Source organism: Lepus europaeus, chromosome 13 (assembly GCF_033115175.1).
Source record: "Lepus europaeus isolate LE1 chromosome 13, mLepTim1.pri, whole genome shotgun sequence".
NCBI classification, from domain to species: domain Eukaryota; kingdom Metazoa; phylum Chordata; class Mammalia; order Lagomorpha; family Leporidae; genus Lepus; species Lepus europaeus.
The window spans coordinates 97,396,624-97,416,493 of record NC_084839.1 but is presented as its reverse complement, the minus strand read 5'-3'; the positions used below and the strand labels follow the sequence as shown (position 1 = coordinate 97,416,493).

Genomic DNA, 19,870 nt, shown 5'->3' with positions numbered 1-19,870 from the left:
CAAGTACATAAATAGGAAATTTATAGATGTGAAAACATAAATCACTAAAAGGCAATCTCAATCTCAAGGCAGTTAACAGAAGACAAATAAAAATCATTATATAAAATGTAGCGGTTTTTTTTTTTTTTTTGGACAGGTAGAGTGGATAGTGAGAGAGAGAGACAGAGAGAAAGGTCTTCCTTTGCCGTTGGTTCACCCTCCAATGGCTGCTGCAGCCGGCGCGCTGCAGCCAGCGCACCGTGCTAATCCGAAGGTAGGAGCCAGGTGCTTCTCCTGGTCTCCCATGGGGTGCAGGGCCCAAGCACTTGGGCCATCCTCCACCGCACTCCCGGGCCATCGCAGAGAGCTGGACTGGAAGAGGGGCAACCGGGACAGAATCTGGCGCCCCGACCGGGACTAGAACCCGGTGTACCAGCACCGCAAGGCGGAAGATTAGCCTGTTAAGCCACGGTGCCGGCCTTAACAAATTTTTTAAAAATTTATTTTATTTGGGCCGGCGCCGTGGTTCAACAGGCTAATCCTCTGCCTTGCAGCGCCGGCACACAGGGTTCTAGTCCCGGTTGGGGCGCCGGACTCTATCCCGGTTGCCCCCCTTCCAGGCCAGCTCTCTGCGATGGCCCGGGAAGGCAGTAAAGGATGGCCCAAGTGCTTGGGCCCTGCAACCGCAGGGAGACCAGAAGAAGCACCTGGCGCCTGGCTTCGGATCAGCATGGTGCGCCGGCTGCAGCGGCCATTGAGGGGTGAACCAATGGAAAAGAAAGACCTTTCTCTCTCTCTCACTGTCCACTCTGCCTGTCAAAAAAAAATTCCCACTTTCAGAAATGGATAAATTGGGGAACGACACTGTGGCACAGAGGGTTAAAGCCCCAACCTGCAACCCTGGCATCCCATATGGGTGCCAGTTTGAGTCCCGCCTGTTCCATTTCCAATCCAGCTCTCTGATATGGCTGGGAAAGCAATAGAAAATGGTCCAAGTCCGTGGGGCCCTGCACCCACGTGGGAGACCTGGAAGAAGTTCCTGGCTCCTGGCTTCTGATCAGTGCACCTCTGACCATTGTGGCCACCTGGGGAGTGAAGACCTCTCTCTCTCTGTAACAGTCTTTTTTTGTTTTGTTTTGTTTTTGTTTTTTGACAGGCAGAGTGGTCAGTGAGAGAGAGAGAGAGAGACAAAGGTCTTCCTTTTCCATTGGTTCAAGGAAGAAATTAAAATATTTCTTGAAACAAATGAAAATACAAACACAACATTCCAAACCTATGGGATACAGCAAAAGAAGTACAAAGAGCAAAATTTATAGTAAACAATGCATGCATGGAAACAACAGCAACAACAAAACCCAAATGCAGGCCATGCTGTTAAGTGAAAGAAGCCAAGCACAGGAAGACAAACATCACAGTCTTACTCACATGCGAGGTCTAAAACTCAGGTGATATCACAGAAGCTAAAAATGTAACAGTAGTGATTAGAGGCTGGAGAGGGAATTGGGGAGGGAAGACTGGGGAAAAGGTTGGTTGATGGGTAATAGATTATAGCTAGACAGAAGTTCTGGGGTTCTACTGAACAGTAGGGTGACTATACATAATGCTAATGTACTGCATTTAAGAAAACCTAGAAGACAGGATTTTAGATGCTTTCACTATATAGAAATGTTAAATGCTTGAAAGCATAAATATATCTAAGCTAATTTGATATTATACAATGTATACATCTAATGAAACATCATAACAGTACTCCATAAATATACATATTTATGTCTTAAGTAATGACATGCAATTACTTCCTGTTGTATTTTCCCATTTCACATAAATATTCCCTATTACATTTCTGCCTTCTGTAGAGTTTTATTAGGAATGAACATATTTTATCAAATGATGTTATTATAATTATGTTGGTATATTTTAAACATTTTTCTTAAATGATCAGTGATGAAGATTTTTTTCTGATATTAAAGTGGCTTTGAATTCCTTCTCATAAATGATTTTTCAAATAATTACTTTCCTCTCTAGAATATAATTTTTTTTTTTTTTGACAGGCAGAGTGGACAGTGAAAGAGAGACAGACAGAAAGAAAGGTCTTCCTTTTTGCCGTTGGTTCACCCTCCAATGGCCACTGCCGCCGGCGCATCGCGCTGATCTGAAGCCAGGAGCCAGGTGCTTCTCCTGGTCTCCCATGGGGTGCAGGGCCCAAGCACTTGGGCCATAGCAGAGAGCTGGCCTGGAAGAGGGGCAACCGGGATAGAATCCGGCGCCCCAACCGAGACTAGAACCCGGTGTGCCGGCGCCACAAGGCGGAGGATTAGCCTGTTAAGCCACGGCGCTGGCCTAGAATATTATAATTTTAAAAACTATAACCATAAGTAAGCAAAATAACTAAGGAAGCACAGTTATAGTTTTCTTGTGTTTTCATCAATTTCACACCATCAGGAGTGACCAAATAGAAATAGTTACTCTCACTGCCCACAAAAACACCTGAGTTACATAATTTAACAGAGAAAACAGAAAGATGGTATATTTATCACTTGACCATAATGGCATGACTTGCTTTAACAAAATTTTTCATATTTAGTAATTGAGAAAGATAACTAGTTATAGATGCATACTGAAATGTTAATTTGGCCGATTTTGAAGCATTACCTTTAATTTGTTATTTTGTTATTTACTCTTATATAACACTATTTCATCTCATACTAGGTTTACAGGGATACAATGATCAACAAGAAACATTTTTCTCAGATAAACTTACAAACTAGTGATTTGACAAACATTTTCTGAAAAGGGTCAATAATAATATGGGCTTTGGGGACCACACAGCCTATTGCCAACCACTCAACTCTTCTGTTGAAGGGCAAAAAGATTATACAGTAAATGGGCATAGCTGTGGAAGAAACTTTATTTACAAAACAGATGGTGGGCCAGATTTGTTCCATGGGCTATAGCTTGCTAACTGTTCTCTAGTGAAAAATAATAAACAAGCAATTTCAATTTTCTGTGGCAAATGAACAGTAACTGTAAGTAAAAGGTATTACAAGAACATATCTAAGAGAATCAACAAAGGCTTCTGGGAGGAGGCAACAATTCAGCAAATACTTCATTTTCTCAAATTCAACAAAGTATTTTTTTAATGTAATGCGCTACCATTAAAAAGAACTCAAAATATCATTCTGAAAATGTAAAATATTATTGGACTATAAAAGAATTCTATATATAGTATTCTCTCCTAGCCCTTTACCAAAAATTATAATGTAAGTACACTTGAAAGCTTACCTTGAGTGACTGTTTTGAGAACAATTAATGTAGACAAAAATCTCAGTGGCAAATTGGAGCTCTTGAAGAAAGCAGCTGTCTTTGGCTTGTTCTCCACAGACTGCTCCAAAGAATTATCCTGAATTCCTTTAATTACTACCCCTTTAAATATGTCTTCACCCAGCCTCCTCAATGTTGATGTCATAGTCGCATGCTGTTAAAAATACGCACACACTTAGTAATTCACCCGTGCTCAGGAAACATCTTCTTAAAAGACTGCATATGAACTAAAGTGAATTCTGCCAAAAAATGGGAGTGAAATACGCAAAGTTGGAAAGTGACAACTTTATACCTAATTTTAAAAGATTTATTCAAGTACCACTATGTATTTTTCTGTAACATGTCAGAACATAAGACCATGCTGTGTTTCTGGCCCACACAGCATCAACAGACCAGAGGGGGACTATCTACTCTCTCAGTTCCTCATTGCTCCACTCTGACAACAGGCTTATCAGGTGCATCTCACTATGTGTGCTTAAGAAACAGTTAATCATCTAGAATCCAATCTGAAATGCAAACAAACTGGGAAGAATCAGCAAAAACAACAAACACCACTTCAAAGAACTGAGGGACTATAACAGAAAACCTAATAATCATATCCTTACAGGCCCTGAAGGAGAGAAAGAACCAAGTGGTAATGAGAAAATACATGAAGAAATAATGACTAAAACTCGCCCAGATTTGGCAAAACATAAACATATCTAGAGAGTGAAAAAGATGAGCAAATCCCAAACTGATAAATCTAGAGATCCATACCAAAATTCATCATGGGCAAACATAAAAACTAAAGTGTGCATGTTTGTGTATGTATGTGTGTAGCAACAAGACAGAAATGACACTGCACACAGATGTGAAAAATAATTCAAATAACAGTGACTTTTTAAAAAGATTTTATTTATTTGAAAGGCAGAGTTACAGAGAGAGAGAGAGACAGACAAAGGGATCTCTCATCTGCTGGTTCACTCCCCAAATGGCCTCAATGGCCGGAGCTGGGCTTGGCAGAATCCAGGAGCCCAGAACTCCATCTGGGGTCTCCCTCATGGGTGTGGGGCCCAAGTACTTGGGTCATCCTCCGCTGCTTTCCCAGGCACATTTTTAGGGAGCTGGACTGGAAGCGCTGAGACTAGAATCGGCACCCATATGGGATCTCAGCATCACGGGAGGTGGCAGAACCCGCTTCATCATGCCACCGGCCCCCAAATAAAAGCCAGTTCTTATCAAACACCACAGAAGCTAGAAGGAACTGGCAAATCTTTCAAGTAAAGAACAGTTATCCCAGAATTGAATTCCCAATGACAATATCCTTTAGGGATGAAAGGGGAATCAGAAGAAGAAAAACTAATAAATTTGGCCATCAGCAGATCTACTCTAAAAGAATAAAGCAGCTCTCTAAATAGATAGGAAATGATAAAAGGAATTGTGAACATCAGAAAAGAATGAAGGTAAAGGCCAGCGCCGTGGCTCAGTAGGCTAATCCTCCGCCTTGCGGTGCCGGCACACCGGGTTCTAGTCCCAGTCGGGGCACCGATCCTGTCCCGGTTGCCCCTCTTCCAGGCCAGCTCTCTGCTGTGGTCAGGGAGTGCAGTGGAGGATGGCCCAAGTGCTTGGGCCCTGCACCCCATGGGAGACCAGGAGAAGCACCTGGCTCCTGGCTTCGGATCAGCAAGATGCGCCGGCCGCAGCGCGCCAACCGCGGCGGCCATTGGAGGGTGAACCAACGGCAAAAGGAAGACCTTTCTCTCTGTCTCCCTCTACTGTCCACTCTGCCTGTCAAAAAAATTAAAAAAAGAAAAAAATGAAGGTAAAAATTTAAAATATGGGTTATCATAATTGTTTCTGTTCTTGAGCTTCATAAATTATGTTTAGACAACACTGTCTAAAGTGTTTCTAAATGTAGATAGATGAAATATTTATGGGGGAGGTTTAGGGAGGAAAAGAGTTAAGTTGCCTATACTTCATTAAAACTGCTAAAATGACAACATTAATACACTGTAATAAATTATTCATATATCAAAACTATTAACAAAGATACATATACATACACACACACACATACATATATATATGAGCTACTAAGAAATACAGTCAAAACATTTTAGGTATATGGAATGGGAATCCTATAAAACATCCAAGCAATTCACAGAAAGCAGGAAACAAAAGAAATGAAAAACAAAGACAAAAACAACAAAGTGACAGTTAAAGTACCAACATGTTGATAAATTTAGGCCATTTAAACATAAATGGCCTAACAGCATCAATTATAACACTAAGCTTCACAAAGCTGATTTAAAAACATAACCCGGTTACATGCTGTTCATACACAAAAACACAAATTCATTTCAAATATAACAATATAAGCAGGCTAAAAGTAAAAAATGTACAAAGATATAGCATGAAAACATGAATTAAAGGAAAGCAGAGGTGGTTATATTCATAGCAGATAAAACGACTTCAGAAACAAAATGGGGACAGAGAAGGACATTATATAATTATAGAAGTGTCAATTCACCAAGATAAAACAATCGTAAATGTACATGCTTCAAGCAACAGAGCTGTAAAACACATGAGGCAAAAACTAATCAAACAGGGAAAACATATAAATTTACAATTATAGCTCGTGACTTTAACACTCATCTCTCAACAACTGATAGAACAAACTATTGACAAGGATACAAAACAACTGACAAATACCACCAACCAACAGGATCTAACCGACTTTTATAAAATACTTCACAACCAACAGTATACATACACATCCTTAGCCTTAAAACAAAATCAACAATACAACCAAACAAGAAAGACAGAAAGGCCTATAACAAGCTTCTACTAAAAAATTAATGGGTCAATGAGGAAGTCTCAAGGGAACTGTAAAAATATTAAATTAAATGCAAATAAAATTTGTGTAACATAATTAAAACAAGACTGACAGGAAAACAGCACTAAAGCATATATTATTAAAGAACAAAATTCTCAAATTTTCACTTCATCAGGAGAGCAAACTAAACTCAAAGCAAGCAGAAACAAGAATATAGAAGTGAGCAAAATTCAACATAGAAAAATAACAGAGTACATAGATGAAACAAATGGTTTTTTGAAAGATCAATCAAATAGACATACTTCTATCAAAAAGAGACAAAGGTAGAAGACACAAATTACCCACATCAGGAACAAAATGGTGCTATTGTCACAGACAACGAAGACATAAAAAGGACAGTATAAACAGTATAAAAAGTTCTTCACAAACTTTACAATTAGCCAAATGGCTCAATTCCCCTAGAAGCTCAAACTGCTACAAATCACCAATACAAATTCTATAATTTAGTATCCCTATAATTATTCAAAAAATTGAATTTCTAATTTAAAACCTCCTTGCCCAAAAATCTCTAGCCCCAGAGTTTTTCACAAGAGAATCCTAGCAAATAACTGCATAAAATTTATTTCAAAAAATTTGAGGAGAGGGGTATGCTGTGGAGTAGCAGGTAAGGCTGCCACCTGCAGTGCTGGCATCCCATATGGGCACTGGGCACCGGTTCAAGTCCTTGTTGCTCCACGTCCGATCCAGCTCTCTGCCATGGCCTCGGGAAGCATAAGATGGCCCAAGTCCTTGAACCCCTGCACCTGCATGGGAGACCCAGAAGAAGCTCTTGGCTCCTGGCTTTGGATCAGCCCAGCTCCAGATGTTGCAACCATTTGGGGAGTGAACCAGAGGATGGAAGACCTGTATGTGTGTCTCTGTCTCTGCCTCTCTGTAACTCTGCCTTTTAAATAAAGAAATAAATCTTAATATATATATATGGGAACATTTCCCTATTCATTTTATAAACTAGAACTACAAATACAAAATCAAAGACCGCTGTATGAAAACAGACACAAAAATCCATAACAAAATATTAGGAAACAGAATTCAGCAACATATAAAAAGATAAACACCAAGCAAAGTGGGTTTTTTTTTTCAGGGATGCACAGCTGATTCAAAATTTGAAAGTCAATGTAATCTACTGTATTAACAAATTAAAGATGAAAAAAATCACACTATTTTATAAAATACTGCAGAAAACTGACTTGAAAAATTTCATGATTAAAAAGAATTTTCAAAAAAATCTGTAAAATACCCCAGCTAATACAAAGATATTTTTTAAAAAAGTTAATGAGAAAATGGAAGGAAGGGACAATGTGCATTTTCTGTGAGCTTTCTGAAGACTTCTTTGTTATATTAATGACAGACTGAATGCTTCCCCTAAAATGAGGCACAAGGCAAGGATGTCTGCTCTCACCACTCTCAGTCAACGTAGTGCTAAAAATCCCAGCAGTAATGTAAGAGAAAATTGAAGGCACATATACTTAAGAGAAAAACAAATACCACTCCCATTTAAAAGAACATGATTTTCTATGTAGGAAATCCCAAGAAGGGGAGGGCACCGTGGCACAGAGGGTACAGCTGCTGCTTGGGACCCTCGCACCCCACACTGTTGTGCTAGTTCCAGTCTCCACTACTCTGCTTCACACCCAGCTTTCTGCTAATGTATTCTGAGAGGCAGCTGATGATGGATCAAGTACGTGGGCCCCTGCCACCCGTGTAAAGACCCTGATGGAGTTCTAAGCCCTGCACTTTGGCCTGGTCCTGCCTCTGGCTGTTGTGGACATTTGGGAAGTGAAACTGTAGGTGGAAGGTCTCTCTCTCTTTTTTCTCTCTTTTTATACAGGTTTAATACAGTTCCTCCTGCTCTTGCTCTGCCTTTCAAGTAGGTGAAAAACAAACACTAAAAAAAATTAAACTTCCAAAAACTCTTTTATAAAAAAGTTCAAGGTCACAGGATACAAAATAAAGAAAAAATAAATTATATTTCTATCAATGAACTTATGGGCACAAAAATAACTATACCAACTAAAATGGTATAAAAAAGTTAAATACTCAGCTGGAAATTTTAAAAACACATCAGAAATTTTATGCTAAAAATTATACATTACTGATGAAAGAAATCAATGTTCTAAATAAATAAAGGCTCATCTTCATTCATAAACTGGAAAATGACACAACAGAGATGTCACATATTCTAAGATTTACATTCAGGCTTAATGTAATCTCTATCAACTTTCAGGAAGATATCTTACAGATTATTCTGAAATATGAAGAGAACATTTGTAAAAAAAAAAAAAAAACATGCAACATGATAAAGACAAATATACTTAAAGATATATTCTTAATAATTAGTTACCTGTGCTCCAGCATCTAGCTGCCTTAGGGACCAATATATAAATTTTACAAAAGGCTCGTGAAGTTTGACATTCACAAATGGCATCCACTGTAGCTGTTCTGTCATGACAGGCAAAAGCTAAAGAAAAAATGGTGGAACACGTAAAGCACCATATTTTTAGTTGTCTGAAATCAACTGCCACAATTTTCCAAAACTTATTTTAAAAAAAATTCTCCAATGAAAAAACCTTCTCTCTCAAACCATGTGCATTACAATTTGACAAGATACATTTGAAATTTTATCTTTTTTAAAAAAGATTTATTTATTTATTTGAGAGGCAGAGTTACAGAAAGGTCTTCCATCAGCTAATTCACTCCCCAAATGGCCACAACAGCCAGAGCTGGGCCAATCAGGAAGCCAGGAGCCAGGAGCTTCTTCTGAGTCTCCCACATGGGTAGCAAGGGCCCAAGCACTTGGGTCATCTTCCACCATGGCCACATTTTCCCAGGCCATTAGCAGGGAGCTGGATCAGAAGTGGAGCAGCCAGGACTTGAACCAGTGCCCATATGGGATGTGGGCACCATAGGTGGAGGTTTAATCTATTATGCCACAGTGCTGGCCTCTTGAATTTTAAATGTGTTTCCTTTTACTTAGCAGTAGCATTATCTACGGATTTATAAGGAGATTAAGCTGAAAAAGATACTCTCCCTGAACCTCAAATAGTTAAATAAATGTATAAATTTATATTTATTACCATAGCATATTCTAGAGAAAAAAAAAAAAAAAAAACCACATGGGTGACCTAGAAGAAGCTCCTGGCTCTTGTCTTCAGATTGGTGAAGTTCTGGCTATTGCAGCCAACTGGGGAGTGAACCAGTGGATAAAAGACCTCTCTCTCTCTCTCTTTCTCTCTACCTTTCCTTCTCTTTCTGTGTAACTCAAGTAAATAAATAAACCTAAAAAAAAAAAAAAACAAAAACAAAACATGTTACAAAAGAGCAACTGTAGTAAATACCCCATTTATATAACATATGTCTATATAGAGACTGGTGTGTGGCATAACAGTGTAAGCCTCTGCCTGCAACACTGGCCTCCCATATAAGCCCCACTTCAAGTCCTGGCTGCTTCACTTGTGACCCAGCTCCCTGCTGACATGCCTGGGAAAGCAGAAGATGGCCTAAGTACCTGGGGCCCTGCTACCCACATGGGGGACCTGGATGGAGCTGCTGGCTCACACCTGAGCCAGCCCTGGTTGTTGCAAGTATTTAGGGAGTAAACCAGAAGATGGAAGATCTATCTCTTCCTCTTTCTCTCTCTCTGTAACTCTGCCTTTGAAATAAATAAATCTTTTAAAAATGTAGGCCGGCGCCATGGTTCAATAGGCTAATCTTCCGCTTTGCGGCGCCGGCACACCGGGTTCTAGTCCTGGTCGGGGCGCCGAATTCTGTCCCGGTTGCCCCTCTTCCAGCCCAGCTCTCTGCTATGGCCCCGGAGTGCAGTAGAGGATGGCTCAAGTCCTTGGGCCCTGCACCTGCATAGGAGACCAGGAGAAGCACCTGGCTCCTGGCTTTGGATCAGCGGGGTGCGCCGGCCGCGGCGGCCACTGGAGGGTGAAACAACGGCAAAAGGAAGACCTTTATCTCTCTCTCTCTGTCCACTCTGCCTGTCAAAAAAAAATGTATGTCTGTGAATTTATACTGAATAGATATGTGAAAGGGAGAGTTTAAAAAATACTTGTTTCTTGGGGCCAGCATTGTGGTGCAGTGGAGTTGAGCCATTCCCTACAACACTGGCACCCCCTATCAGAATGCTGGTTTGAGTCCTGGCTACCTCACACCCAATCCAGCTCCCAGCTAATATGTCTAGGAAAGCAGAAAAAGATGGTCTACATACTGAGGACCCTTCCATGCATGTGGGAAACTCAGAGAGTTCCTGGCTCTTGGCCTGGGCCAGGCATGGCCATTGTAGCCATTTGGGGAGTGAGCCAGCTGATGGTAGATCTCTCTCTCCCTGCCTCTCTGTCATTCTCCTTTTTAAATAATAAATCTTAAAAAGAAAAAGAAAAAAAAAGATAACTCTAGATTTATGTTTGGATTAAGAATATAAATACTATAAGAAAAGACTCGTTATTTAAAGTAGTACTATAGGGCTGGCACCGCGGCTCACTAGGCTAATCCTCCGCTTGCAGTGCTGGCATTCGGGTTTTGGGGCGCCGGATTCTGTCCCGGTTGCTCCTCTTCCAGTCCAGCTCTCTGCTGTGGCCTGGGAAGGCAGTGGAGGATGGCCCAGGTCCTTGGGCCCTGAACCCGCATGGGAGACCAGGAGGAAGCACCTGGCTCCTGGCTTCAGATCGGCGCAGTGCGCCAGCCGTAGCAGCCATTAGGGGGGTGAACCAATGGAAGGAAGACCTTTCTAACTCTGCCTGTCAAAAAAAATAAAGTGTACTATAAAAATAATTTTTTTTCATGAAAACATAAAACAAAATGGGAGAGTGCAATATTTACTATGAAGAAATTGGAAGCCAAATATCTAAAAGTACTTACGTTATCTAAATACTCAATTTTAGCATGCATCAGAATGAACTGGTGGGCTAATTACAAGTCAGGTGCCCAAGTCCTAGCCCTGGAATGTCTGATTTGGCAGGTCTGGATAGGGACACAGACTTGTATTTCTGAGAGTCTCCTGTGATGCTGCTTCTGCAGGTCCAGTGACCACATTTTGAGAATCACTGGTCTGGGTAAATTACATCCTGGGCTCAGCATTATGGTGTAGCAGGTTAAACCTCTGCCTATGACTCAGCATCCAATAAGGGCATCAGTTTGAGTTCCGGCTACTCCACTTCCAATCCAGCTCCCTGCTAATGGCCTGGGAGAAGCAGCAGAAGATGGTCCAAGTGCTTGGGTCTCTGCAGCCACATAGGAGACCTGGAAGAAGCTACAGGCTCCTGGCTTTGGCCTGGCCCAGCCCCCAAGCTGTAGCAGCCATTCCACTGTGAACCAGTGGAAGGAAGATCTCTCTCTGTCTCTCCTCCTGTCTCTGTAACTCTGCCTTTCATATAAATAAAAACATTTAAAAAAATTTTTTTCATTCTAAATCGGAAGTAAAAAGAAAAATCTTAACAGCTAAGTTTGAAGGATACGTAGGTATTTGTCAGACAGACACTTAGCAGTTATGAGGAGGAGACACGAGCTGTCTTAATCATGAGGTGTGTCTGAGGTAAGTGTGAGTGAGATATGCTATGGAAAACTGCAGTGAGGCGGGAGTGGTGTCACCTCGTGTTCTATGAAAATGCTAAAGAGTCTGCATGCTGGGACCAGGTGTTGTGGCATAGCAGGTAAAGCTGCTGCCTGCTACGCCAGCATCCCATATGGGCGCAGGTTCAAGACCCAGTTCTGGCCGTTGCAGCCAACTGGGGAGTGAACCAGTGGATGGAAGACCTCTCTCTCTCTCTGCCTCTCTCCTTCTCTCTGTGTAACTCTTTCAAATAAATAAATAAATCTTTTTAAAAAAAGAAAAGAGTCCAAATGCTGTCCAACAGGTAAGAGGCAATAGGAAATGGTTTAAAAAAAAAAAAAAAAAAACCAAGAAATAATTCTGTATTTTACCATGGCAAAATCTTAAACACATACACTATCAAATGAAAGAAGCCAGTTTGAAAAGACTACATACTGCATAATCCACATGTATGACATTCTGAAAAAGATATATATATATATATGTGTGTGTGTATATATATATATATGGAATGAAAACATCAGTATTTGCCAGAGTTTCTGCAGAAGGGACAGAGAGAGGACTAAGAGGTGGCACACAGGAGACGATTAGGATACTGAAATCTTCCATGCCATAAACTCGAAATTTCACTCCATTTATCTGTGTCTATTTTAATTTCTCTCAACATTGTTTTGTAATTTTTAGGATATAAGTTTTAACTATGTGTTGGGTTTATTCCTATATATTTTATTATTTTTAGTGATAACTATGAATAGAACCATTTTTCTAATTTCCTTTTTGGGCTTTTCATGGTTAGTGTTGATTCTGTAGCCACAATCTTGCTGTATTTGTTTGGAAATTACGGGTCATCAAAGAAGGAGGTACCTTTCTTTGAAGGGAGGAGAGAACTTCCAGTTTGACTATGACCTTGTCTAAATAATAATACCCCCCTACTTTGGGACTGATATCACAAGTTTTATCTTATATGTTGTATTACCTCCTAAAAAAGATATATAGTTTATACTTTTGTCTTAAATTCTGTTCAACAACTTAGGCACCAAAATTACAAATCAGGCTACTTACTACATTTGTCCATGTCCAGAGAAATTTATATTTTTCTATGGCTTCACGTTGATGTTTAGAGTATTGTGACTTGTGTTTCTTAGAGAAGGGCTAGCGGTTAATGAATTCCCTCGGCTTGTTGATCTGAGAAAGTCTTGACTTCAGTTTCACTTTTGAAGGCAGTTTAGCTATAGTGCAGGTCTCAGTTTTTTACTTTCAGCACTTGGAAAGTACCACACCACTGTCAGGTGGCCTGTGATGGTTCTACTGAGAAACCGGCTGATATTCCCATAGAAGTTTCTTTATAAGTAACAATCTGCTTTGCTCTTGCTGCTTTCAAAAGCTTAGATCACTGACTTTTGAAAATCTGATTGTAATACTTCCGTTGTGGGTGTCTTTGGTTTTATCAGCTTTTAAAATTTGTATGTCCCTTTCTCCCAGGAAAAGGAAAGTTTGGCAAGTTTTCAGCCATTACTATGTATCCTTTAGGTTTATTTATCCATCTGAAAAGCAGACTGACAGAGAAGGAGGGGAGGGGAGGAGAGAGGAGAGGAAGGAAGGAAGACATTCCACATCATCTGGTTAATTCCCTCCTCTCTCTTTCTCTTTGTAACTCTTTCAAATAAATAAATAAATCTTTATTAAAAAAAAAGTTACAGAGAGAGAAAGGGAGAAACAGAGAGAGGAGAGAGATCTTCCATCTGCTGGTTCACTCCCCAGTGACCCAGGCTGGGCCAGGTAGAAGCCAGGAGCCACTGCTTTCCCAGGCACATTAGCAGGGACCAGCCAGGACTCCAACTGGTATCATATGGGATGCCAGTGCTGCAGATGGAGGTTTAACCTGCACTGCTACAGCTCTAGCCCCAAGGTGTGTTTCTTGGTGTTTTTTTTGTTTGTTTGTTTGTTTGTTTGCTTGTTTTAGCTCATGGAGCACTTAAAGACAGTTTTCAAATTATCTATTAGCAAGTTCAGAGATATGCATTTCTTCCAGGTCAGTCTCTGGAGCTTTGATTTGTTCACTCGAACGGACCAGTGTTCCTGACTTTTTGTATGCCTTGTGATTTTGTCCTCATTTAGGCATCTGAAAAACAACCACCTTCCTAGTCTTTATGACTGCTTCCATGCGGGGAAAACCATCATCAATCAAATCTATCAAATCAAAGCTATCGCTTTTGGCACCTCTCTTAACCTTTTCTGGAGGATGTGTCTTCTCTGGTCTTATATGTGCGCAGTTTACTGTCTTAATTTCCCGAGCAGCTTGTCACTGAATCTTCTGAGAAGCCCATAATCCTCTGCTCTCTTCCTGGAGAAGTGCTCCAGTGTGCTGTGCACTCATCTCCGGATTCTACAGCTTCCAGACTACGTCTCCTTTTCCCTTAGGCACACTGTCAGGCAAGACGTAAACCATACCAGACAAAACACTGATCTCACGGTTTATTCTTTTGTTTCCATCTCAAAGTGAAGGGTATGAGAGATGTCTTCCTGGTTACCCTGTGTTACACTGGGAAACGTGCACACCTGCAAAATCCACAAATTTCCATAGCCCCTCATTGTCATGCACTGGCCTGGGGCTGCAGCTTCCCAACCGGTCTCTAGGGCTCCCGCAATATGTCCTGCTTCATATGTTGTCTTATATGCTTCAAATTCCATTTTTACAAACTTGTCAGTAATGAGCCTGAATGTCTTGGGACTCCTCTTCCTCATCAAATTCTAACAAACAGAATGGCAATTCTGTAGAACTTCAACACTGCAGGCCCTTCTCATCAGCAGCTACCTCTAGAACAATGCTGGATTTCAACAGTGCAACAGGTGATGTAGGTGTTAAGAGAGACAAAATTCTAAACAAAGGTGTGTTTGTAACCTTTCACTGCCAGAACAAAGTACCACAGACTTAATATTTAAGCAACACAAATGTATCATTTTACAGTTCTCCATGCCTGAAGTGCAATGTGGGTATTGGCCAGCCAAAACCAAAGTGTCCACAGGGTGTTAAGCTGCTGTCTGCAGAGCTGGCATCCCATATGGGTGCCAGTTTAAGACCCAGCTGCTCCATTTCTGATCCAGCGCCCTGCTAATGCGCCTAGGAAAGCAGTAGAAGATGGCCTAAGTATTTGGGTCCCTGCACCCACATGGGAAACCCGGATAAAGCTCCTGGCTTCAATCTGGCCCAACCCTAGTCGCTGTGGCCATTTGGTGGGTAAACCAGTGGATGGAAGATCTCTCTCTTTGCCTCTGCCTCTCCCTGTCTGTGAGTCTGCCTTTCAAATAAATACATCTTTAAAAAACAAAAAACAACCTATGTTCTGTTCTGGAAGCAAAAGGAGGATCCATTTCCTTGCTTAATGAGAATCAGTCCCTCAAAGTTGTAGAACTGAGATTCCCATTTGCTTGCTGTCGATAAGAGTGTCCCAGTTTCTAAAAGAGACCCATGTTCCATGGCACATGGCCCACTTTAGATCTTTTTTTATTTTATTTTTTTTATTTTTTGACAGGAAGAGTGGACAGTGAGAGAAAGAGACAGACAGAAAGGTCTTCCTTTGCCATTGGTTCACCCTGCAATGGCCGCCGTGCTATGGCTGGCACATAGCACTGATCCGAAGCCAGGAGCCAGGTGCTTCTCCTGGTCTCCCATGGGGTGCAGGGCCCAAGCACTTGGGCCATCCTCCACTGCACTCCAGGGCCATAGCAGAGAGCTGGCCTGGAAGAGGGGCAACCAGGACAGAATCCAGTGCCCCGACTGGGACTAGAACCCGGTGTGCCGGCGCCACAGGCGGAGGATTAGCCTATTGAGCCTCGGTGCCGGCCCCACTTTAGATCTTAAAAGCCAGCCAACACTGAGGTAAGCATCTGGTCCATTCTTCTGAGCTTTCCTGTTTTAAACTGCTCATGTGATTATTGGACCCACTCAGATTATTCTGCAAAATCTTATTTTATAAAGGTGAGCTGATTTAACTCCCCTCAAATATTTTTGGAGTATGTGTTTAATGTCTGATCTCTACATTTAAAGGAAACATTCCTATCATATTAAAAAAATTACGTATGAATTAATTTTATAAAGTTTGAAATGAACTTCTGCAGAGCTCACTTATAGTATGACAAATTTTCAATCAAAAATACTTTCAATATTCTCTCTACTTACAAACGATATCACAGATTTTTCTTTTTTAATCTTTATGTCTACTGAGTGATATATTTCAATCAAAACAAAACAAACCTTTACACATTTCTCCTGAATACCATTTCTCTGAGAAGTGAATTTGGGAAGTGGCTTTTCACCATCTGTTACAGATTCTTCATGTTTCAGTTTGCTAAGGTGATGATCCGAAATCCAGTCCATGAAGACAGTTAAAAGTTCATAAACTTGTCCATTAAGTGGTGCCTATATGTCAAAAGTTAAACATTTATTTCAGTTCAAAACCTCATGAAAGTTAAATGGCAAGCCTTAAAATCTGGAAATGACTTTAGACTAATATATCTAAAACAACTAATATATATGTTTAAGGGTAGATTCTCCATACAACCAAAAGACATTAGAAAAAAACATTTGCCAATTAAAACTAAAAATGTTAAAAGCTGGCTGAGAGAGAGAAAACTCATTAAAAGGAAATTGAGGGGTCAGTGCTATGGCGAAGAGGGCGAGGCTGCCACAGTGCCGGCATGCCAAATGGGTGCCAGTTCGAGTCCCAGCTGCTTCAGGTCCCAGCTGCTTCACTTCCGATCCAGCTCTCTGCTATGGCTTGAGAAAGTGGTGGAAGATGGCCCAAGTGCTTGGGCCCTGGCACCTATGTGGGAGACCCAGAGGAGACTCCTGGCTCCTGATTGGCCCAGCTCCAGCCATTGCAGTCATTTGGGGCAGATGGATGACCCCCCCCCCCAACCCCCTACCTCTCTGTAACTCTGACTTTCAAATAAAAAAAAAAAGAAATTGAAAGTAGTGTGTCTTATTATCAAAATAAAGAATTCTTGGGGGGCAGCAGCACTATGGCACAGTGGGTTAAGTTCATACCTACAACGCCAGCATCCCATATGAGCACCAGTTCGAGTCCCAGCTGCTCCACTTCTGATCCAGCTCCCCACTAATGTACCTGGGAAAGCAGTGCTTGGGCCCCTGTTACCCACATGGGAGACCCAGATGGAGTTCCAGGCTTCTGGTTTAGGCCTGGCCTAGCCCTGGCTGTTGTGGCTATTTCAATAGACCAGCAGACTGAAGACTGATCTCTCTCTCCCCATCCCTCACTCCGTCTCTGTGTAACTCCTCCCCTCTCAAATAAAAAATTATCAGAGTAAAGAATTTTCATAGAAGTTCTTTAGCCCAAGCTTTATAAACAGAAAAGTAAAATTGGTCTTAACTCAACAGCATTAGCCTCCATAATGAAAAAAGTCTAACAAGTTCTGGCTACTCCCCTTCTGATCCAGCTCCCTGCTGGTGGCCTGGGAAAGCAGTGGAAGATGGCCCAAGCACATATGTCCCTGCACCCATGTGGGAAACCTGGAAGAAGCTCCTGGCTTCAGATGGGCCCACCTCCAACCACTGTAGCCATCTGGGGAGTGAACCAGCAGTTGAACACCTCTCTCTCTGTCTGTCCCTCTGTAACTCTGCCTCTCAAATAAATACATCTTTACAAACAAACAAACAAACAAACAAAAAAAAAACCCACAAAGCTGGAGACATCATAATACTAGATTTTAAGACATACACATTGAGCTACCAGCATAGACATATAGGTCAATGGAACAGAACAGAAACCCCAAAAATTGACCCACACATCTACAACCAAGTACTCTTTGACAAACAAGCTAAAGTCATTTCCTGCAGAATTCAACAAACGGTATCGGTAAAACTGAATTTGCACATGTAGAAGTTTGAAACAGATTCCCTACATTAGTCCTATACAAAAATCAACTCAAAATGGGTCAAGGATCTAAACTTCAGACCTAAAACTATCAAACGCATGAAACACAAGACACTGGCCTAGGCAAAGATTTCTTGGGTAGGATCCCAGAGGCAGTATAAGCAAAAACAGACAAATGGTATTACATCAAGCTAATTAGCTTCTACACAGTAAAGAAAACAATTAACAAAGTGAAGAGACAACCAACAGAATAGGAGAAAATACTTGCAAACTATTCATCTGATAAAGGATTAATATCTGGGATATATAAGGAGCTTAAGAAACTCAAAAGCAAAACAAACAATCCAATTGAGAAATGGGCAAAGGATACAAATAGGCACTTTTTTGGTAAAGACTTTTTTAAAAAAAATTTATTTATTTATTTGAGAAGCAGAGTTGGGGGAGAGGAGACAGAGAGAGAGATCTTCCAACCACTGGCTCACTTCCCAAACAGCTGCAACTGCTGGAGCTGAGCTGATCCGAAGCAAAGAGCCAGAAGCTTATTCTGGGTCTCCCATGTGGGTACAAGGGCCCAAGCACTTGGGCCATTTTCCGCTGTTTTCCCAGGTACATTAGCAGGGAGTTGGATTGGAAGTGGAGCAGCCAGGAATCAAACCAGTGCCCATAGGGAATACTGGGGCCACGGCAGTGGCTTTACTCACTACACCATGGCAATGGCTCCAAATAGACATTTTCAAAAAAAAAAAATACAAATGGCCAATAGACGTGAAAAAATGCTCAGGATCACTAGCCATCAGAGAAACACAGACAAAAACCACAAAGAGGTATCACCTCACTTCAGTTATCATGTCCTATACAAAACTCAGAAAATAACAAATGCTGGCAAGGTTGTAGAAAATAGGGTAACCTAATACACTGCTGGTGGGAATGCAAACTGGTGTAACCATTGTAAAAAACAGTATGGAGAATCCTCCGAAAACTAAAAATATGTCTACCATACAACCTGGCTTGGAATCCTGGAAATATAACCACAGCAAATGAAATCAACATATGAAAGAGGTACTTGTACTCCCATGTTTACAGTGCCTCAATTGACAACAGCAAAAATATAGAACCAACCTAAATATCCATCAACTGATAAGTGTATATATACAGGATAGAATACTAGTCAGCCTTTAAAGAGAACGAAATTCTGACGTTTGCAACAAAATAGAACTGGAAATCATTATGCTAAGTGAAACAAGCCAGACCCAGAAAGACAAATATTACGTTTTCTCCTATTTGTGGAAGTTAACATGTAGAGTATAAATCTGTGTGGATTTCATATCATTTGGAACAGTTACAATACTGCCTCACTGAATCACACCACTTATGTGACAATACACCCTTCTTTCCACATTATGATCACTAGCACGAATCCTCACTTTGTGATATATCTGTTTTCAAGAAAACAATAGTGCACATGTGCATGTAGGTTTACTGTCTACACATGAAATCATTGTGGCAACATGTTGAAAACTTAAATTTTAAAGTAAAAGTAAAGCAAACACTCTCTTGCAGCTACCTCAGTAAATTACAACATCTCAAAACAAAATAAACATTAAAAAATTTTGCAGAGAAATATTTTAATAAAAAGAAAACATTAAATGGCAATCCATAACAATGATATAAAGTGGCTGAGAATACAATGATAAATATAGTTACCACACTCTTCTAAAAAAGAGTAATTTCTAACCCCTCTCAACTTCTTTCAAATAGAAATAAACTGCTTTTAGATGAGAACTTTAATCACCTCGAATACTTCAACATAAAACCTTCTTTTCCAATTTAGTATATATAAAGAACTAGAAAATTACCTGAAAGGATTAAAGCCTGCTATGATACTAAGACTACTAGACACCCACTGGAAGGGTCAAAATGAAAAACAATGAAAATGCCAAATGCTGGCAAGGCTGGGGAAAAGCCAGAACTTTCATACATCACTAACAGAAGTATAAAGTGGTACAACCACTTTGGAAGTTGTCAGTTTCTTACAAATACACATCGCCCTATGGCTCAGAAATTCCAGTCCTGGTATTCACCATGAGGAATAAAAACAATGTCTACAAAAACCTTGTACCTGAATACTCACAGCCCATGATTCAAAGCAAGAAAAATAGAAACAGCACAGGTACCCATCAACAGATTAACTGGGGTAAGCTCATGCAATGGAGTACTGCTGAGAAAAGAAACACTACTGATAGCTTG

The 19,870-nt window shown here is 40.7% G+C and overlaps 1 protein-coding gene across 14 annotated transcripts in view; it reads right to left on the bottom strand.

The window, feature by feature from the left end:
* Window positions 1-19,870, bottom strand: part of CCDC138 (coiled-coil domain containing 138) — an 85,811-nt gene that overhangs the window by 38,461 nt on the left and 27,480 nt on the right. For 10 of the 14 annotated variants that reach the window (XR_009867839.1, XM_062210061.1, XM_062210062.1 and 7 more), the window contains 3 exons: window positions 15,985-16,149; window positions 8,517-8,633; window positions 3,262-3,454 (listed from right to left, as the gene is read on the bottom strand). Coding sequence is in view for 13 of the 14 variants with exons in the window: in XM_062210061.1 (XP_062066045.1) it covers window positions 3,262-3,454; window positions 8,517-8,633; window positions 15,985-16,149 (475 nt within the window). In the remaining variant the exon portion in view is untranslated. The remainder of the gene's footprint in view (window positions 1-3,261; window positions 3,455-8,516; window positions 8,634-15,984; window positions 16,150-19,870) is intronic. The other 4 variants (XM_062210063.1, XM_062210064.1, XM_062210069.1 and 1 more) reach the window with 3 other exon arrangements.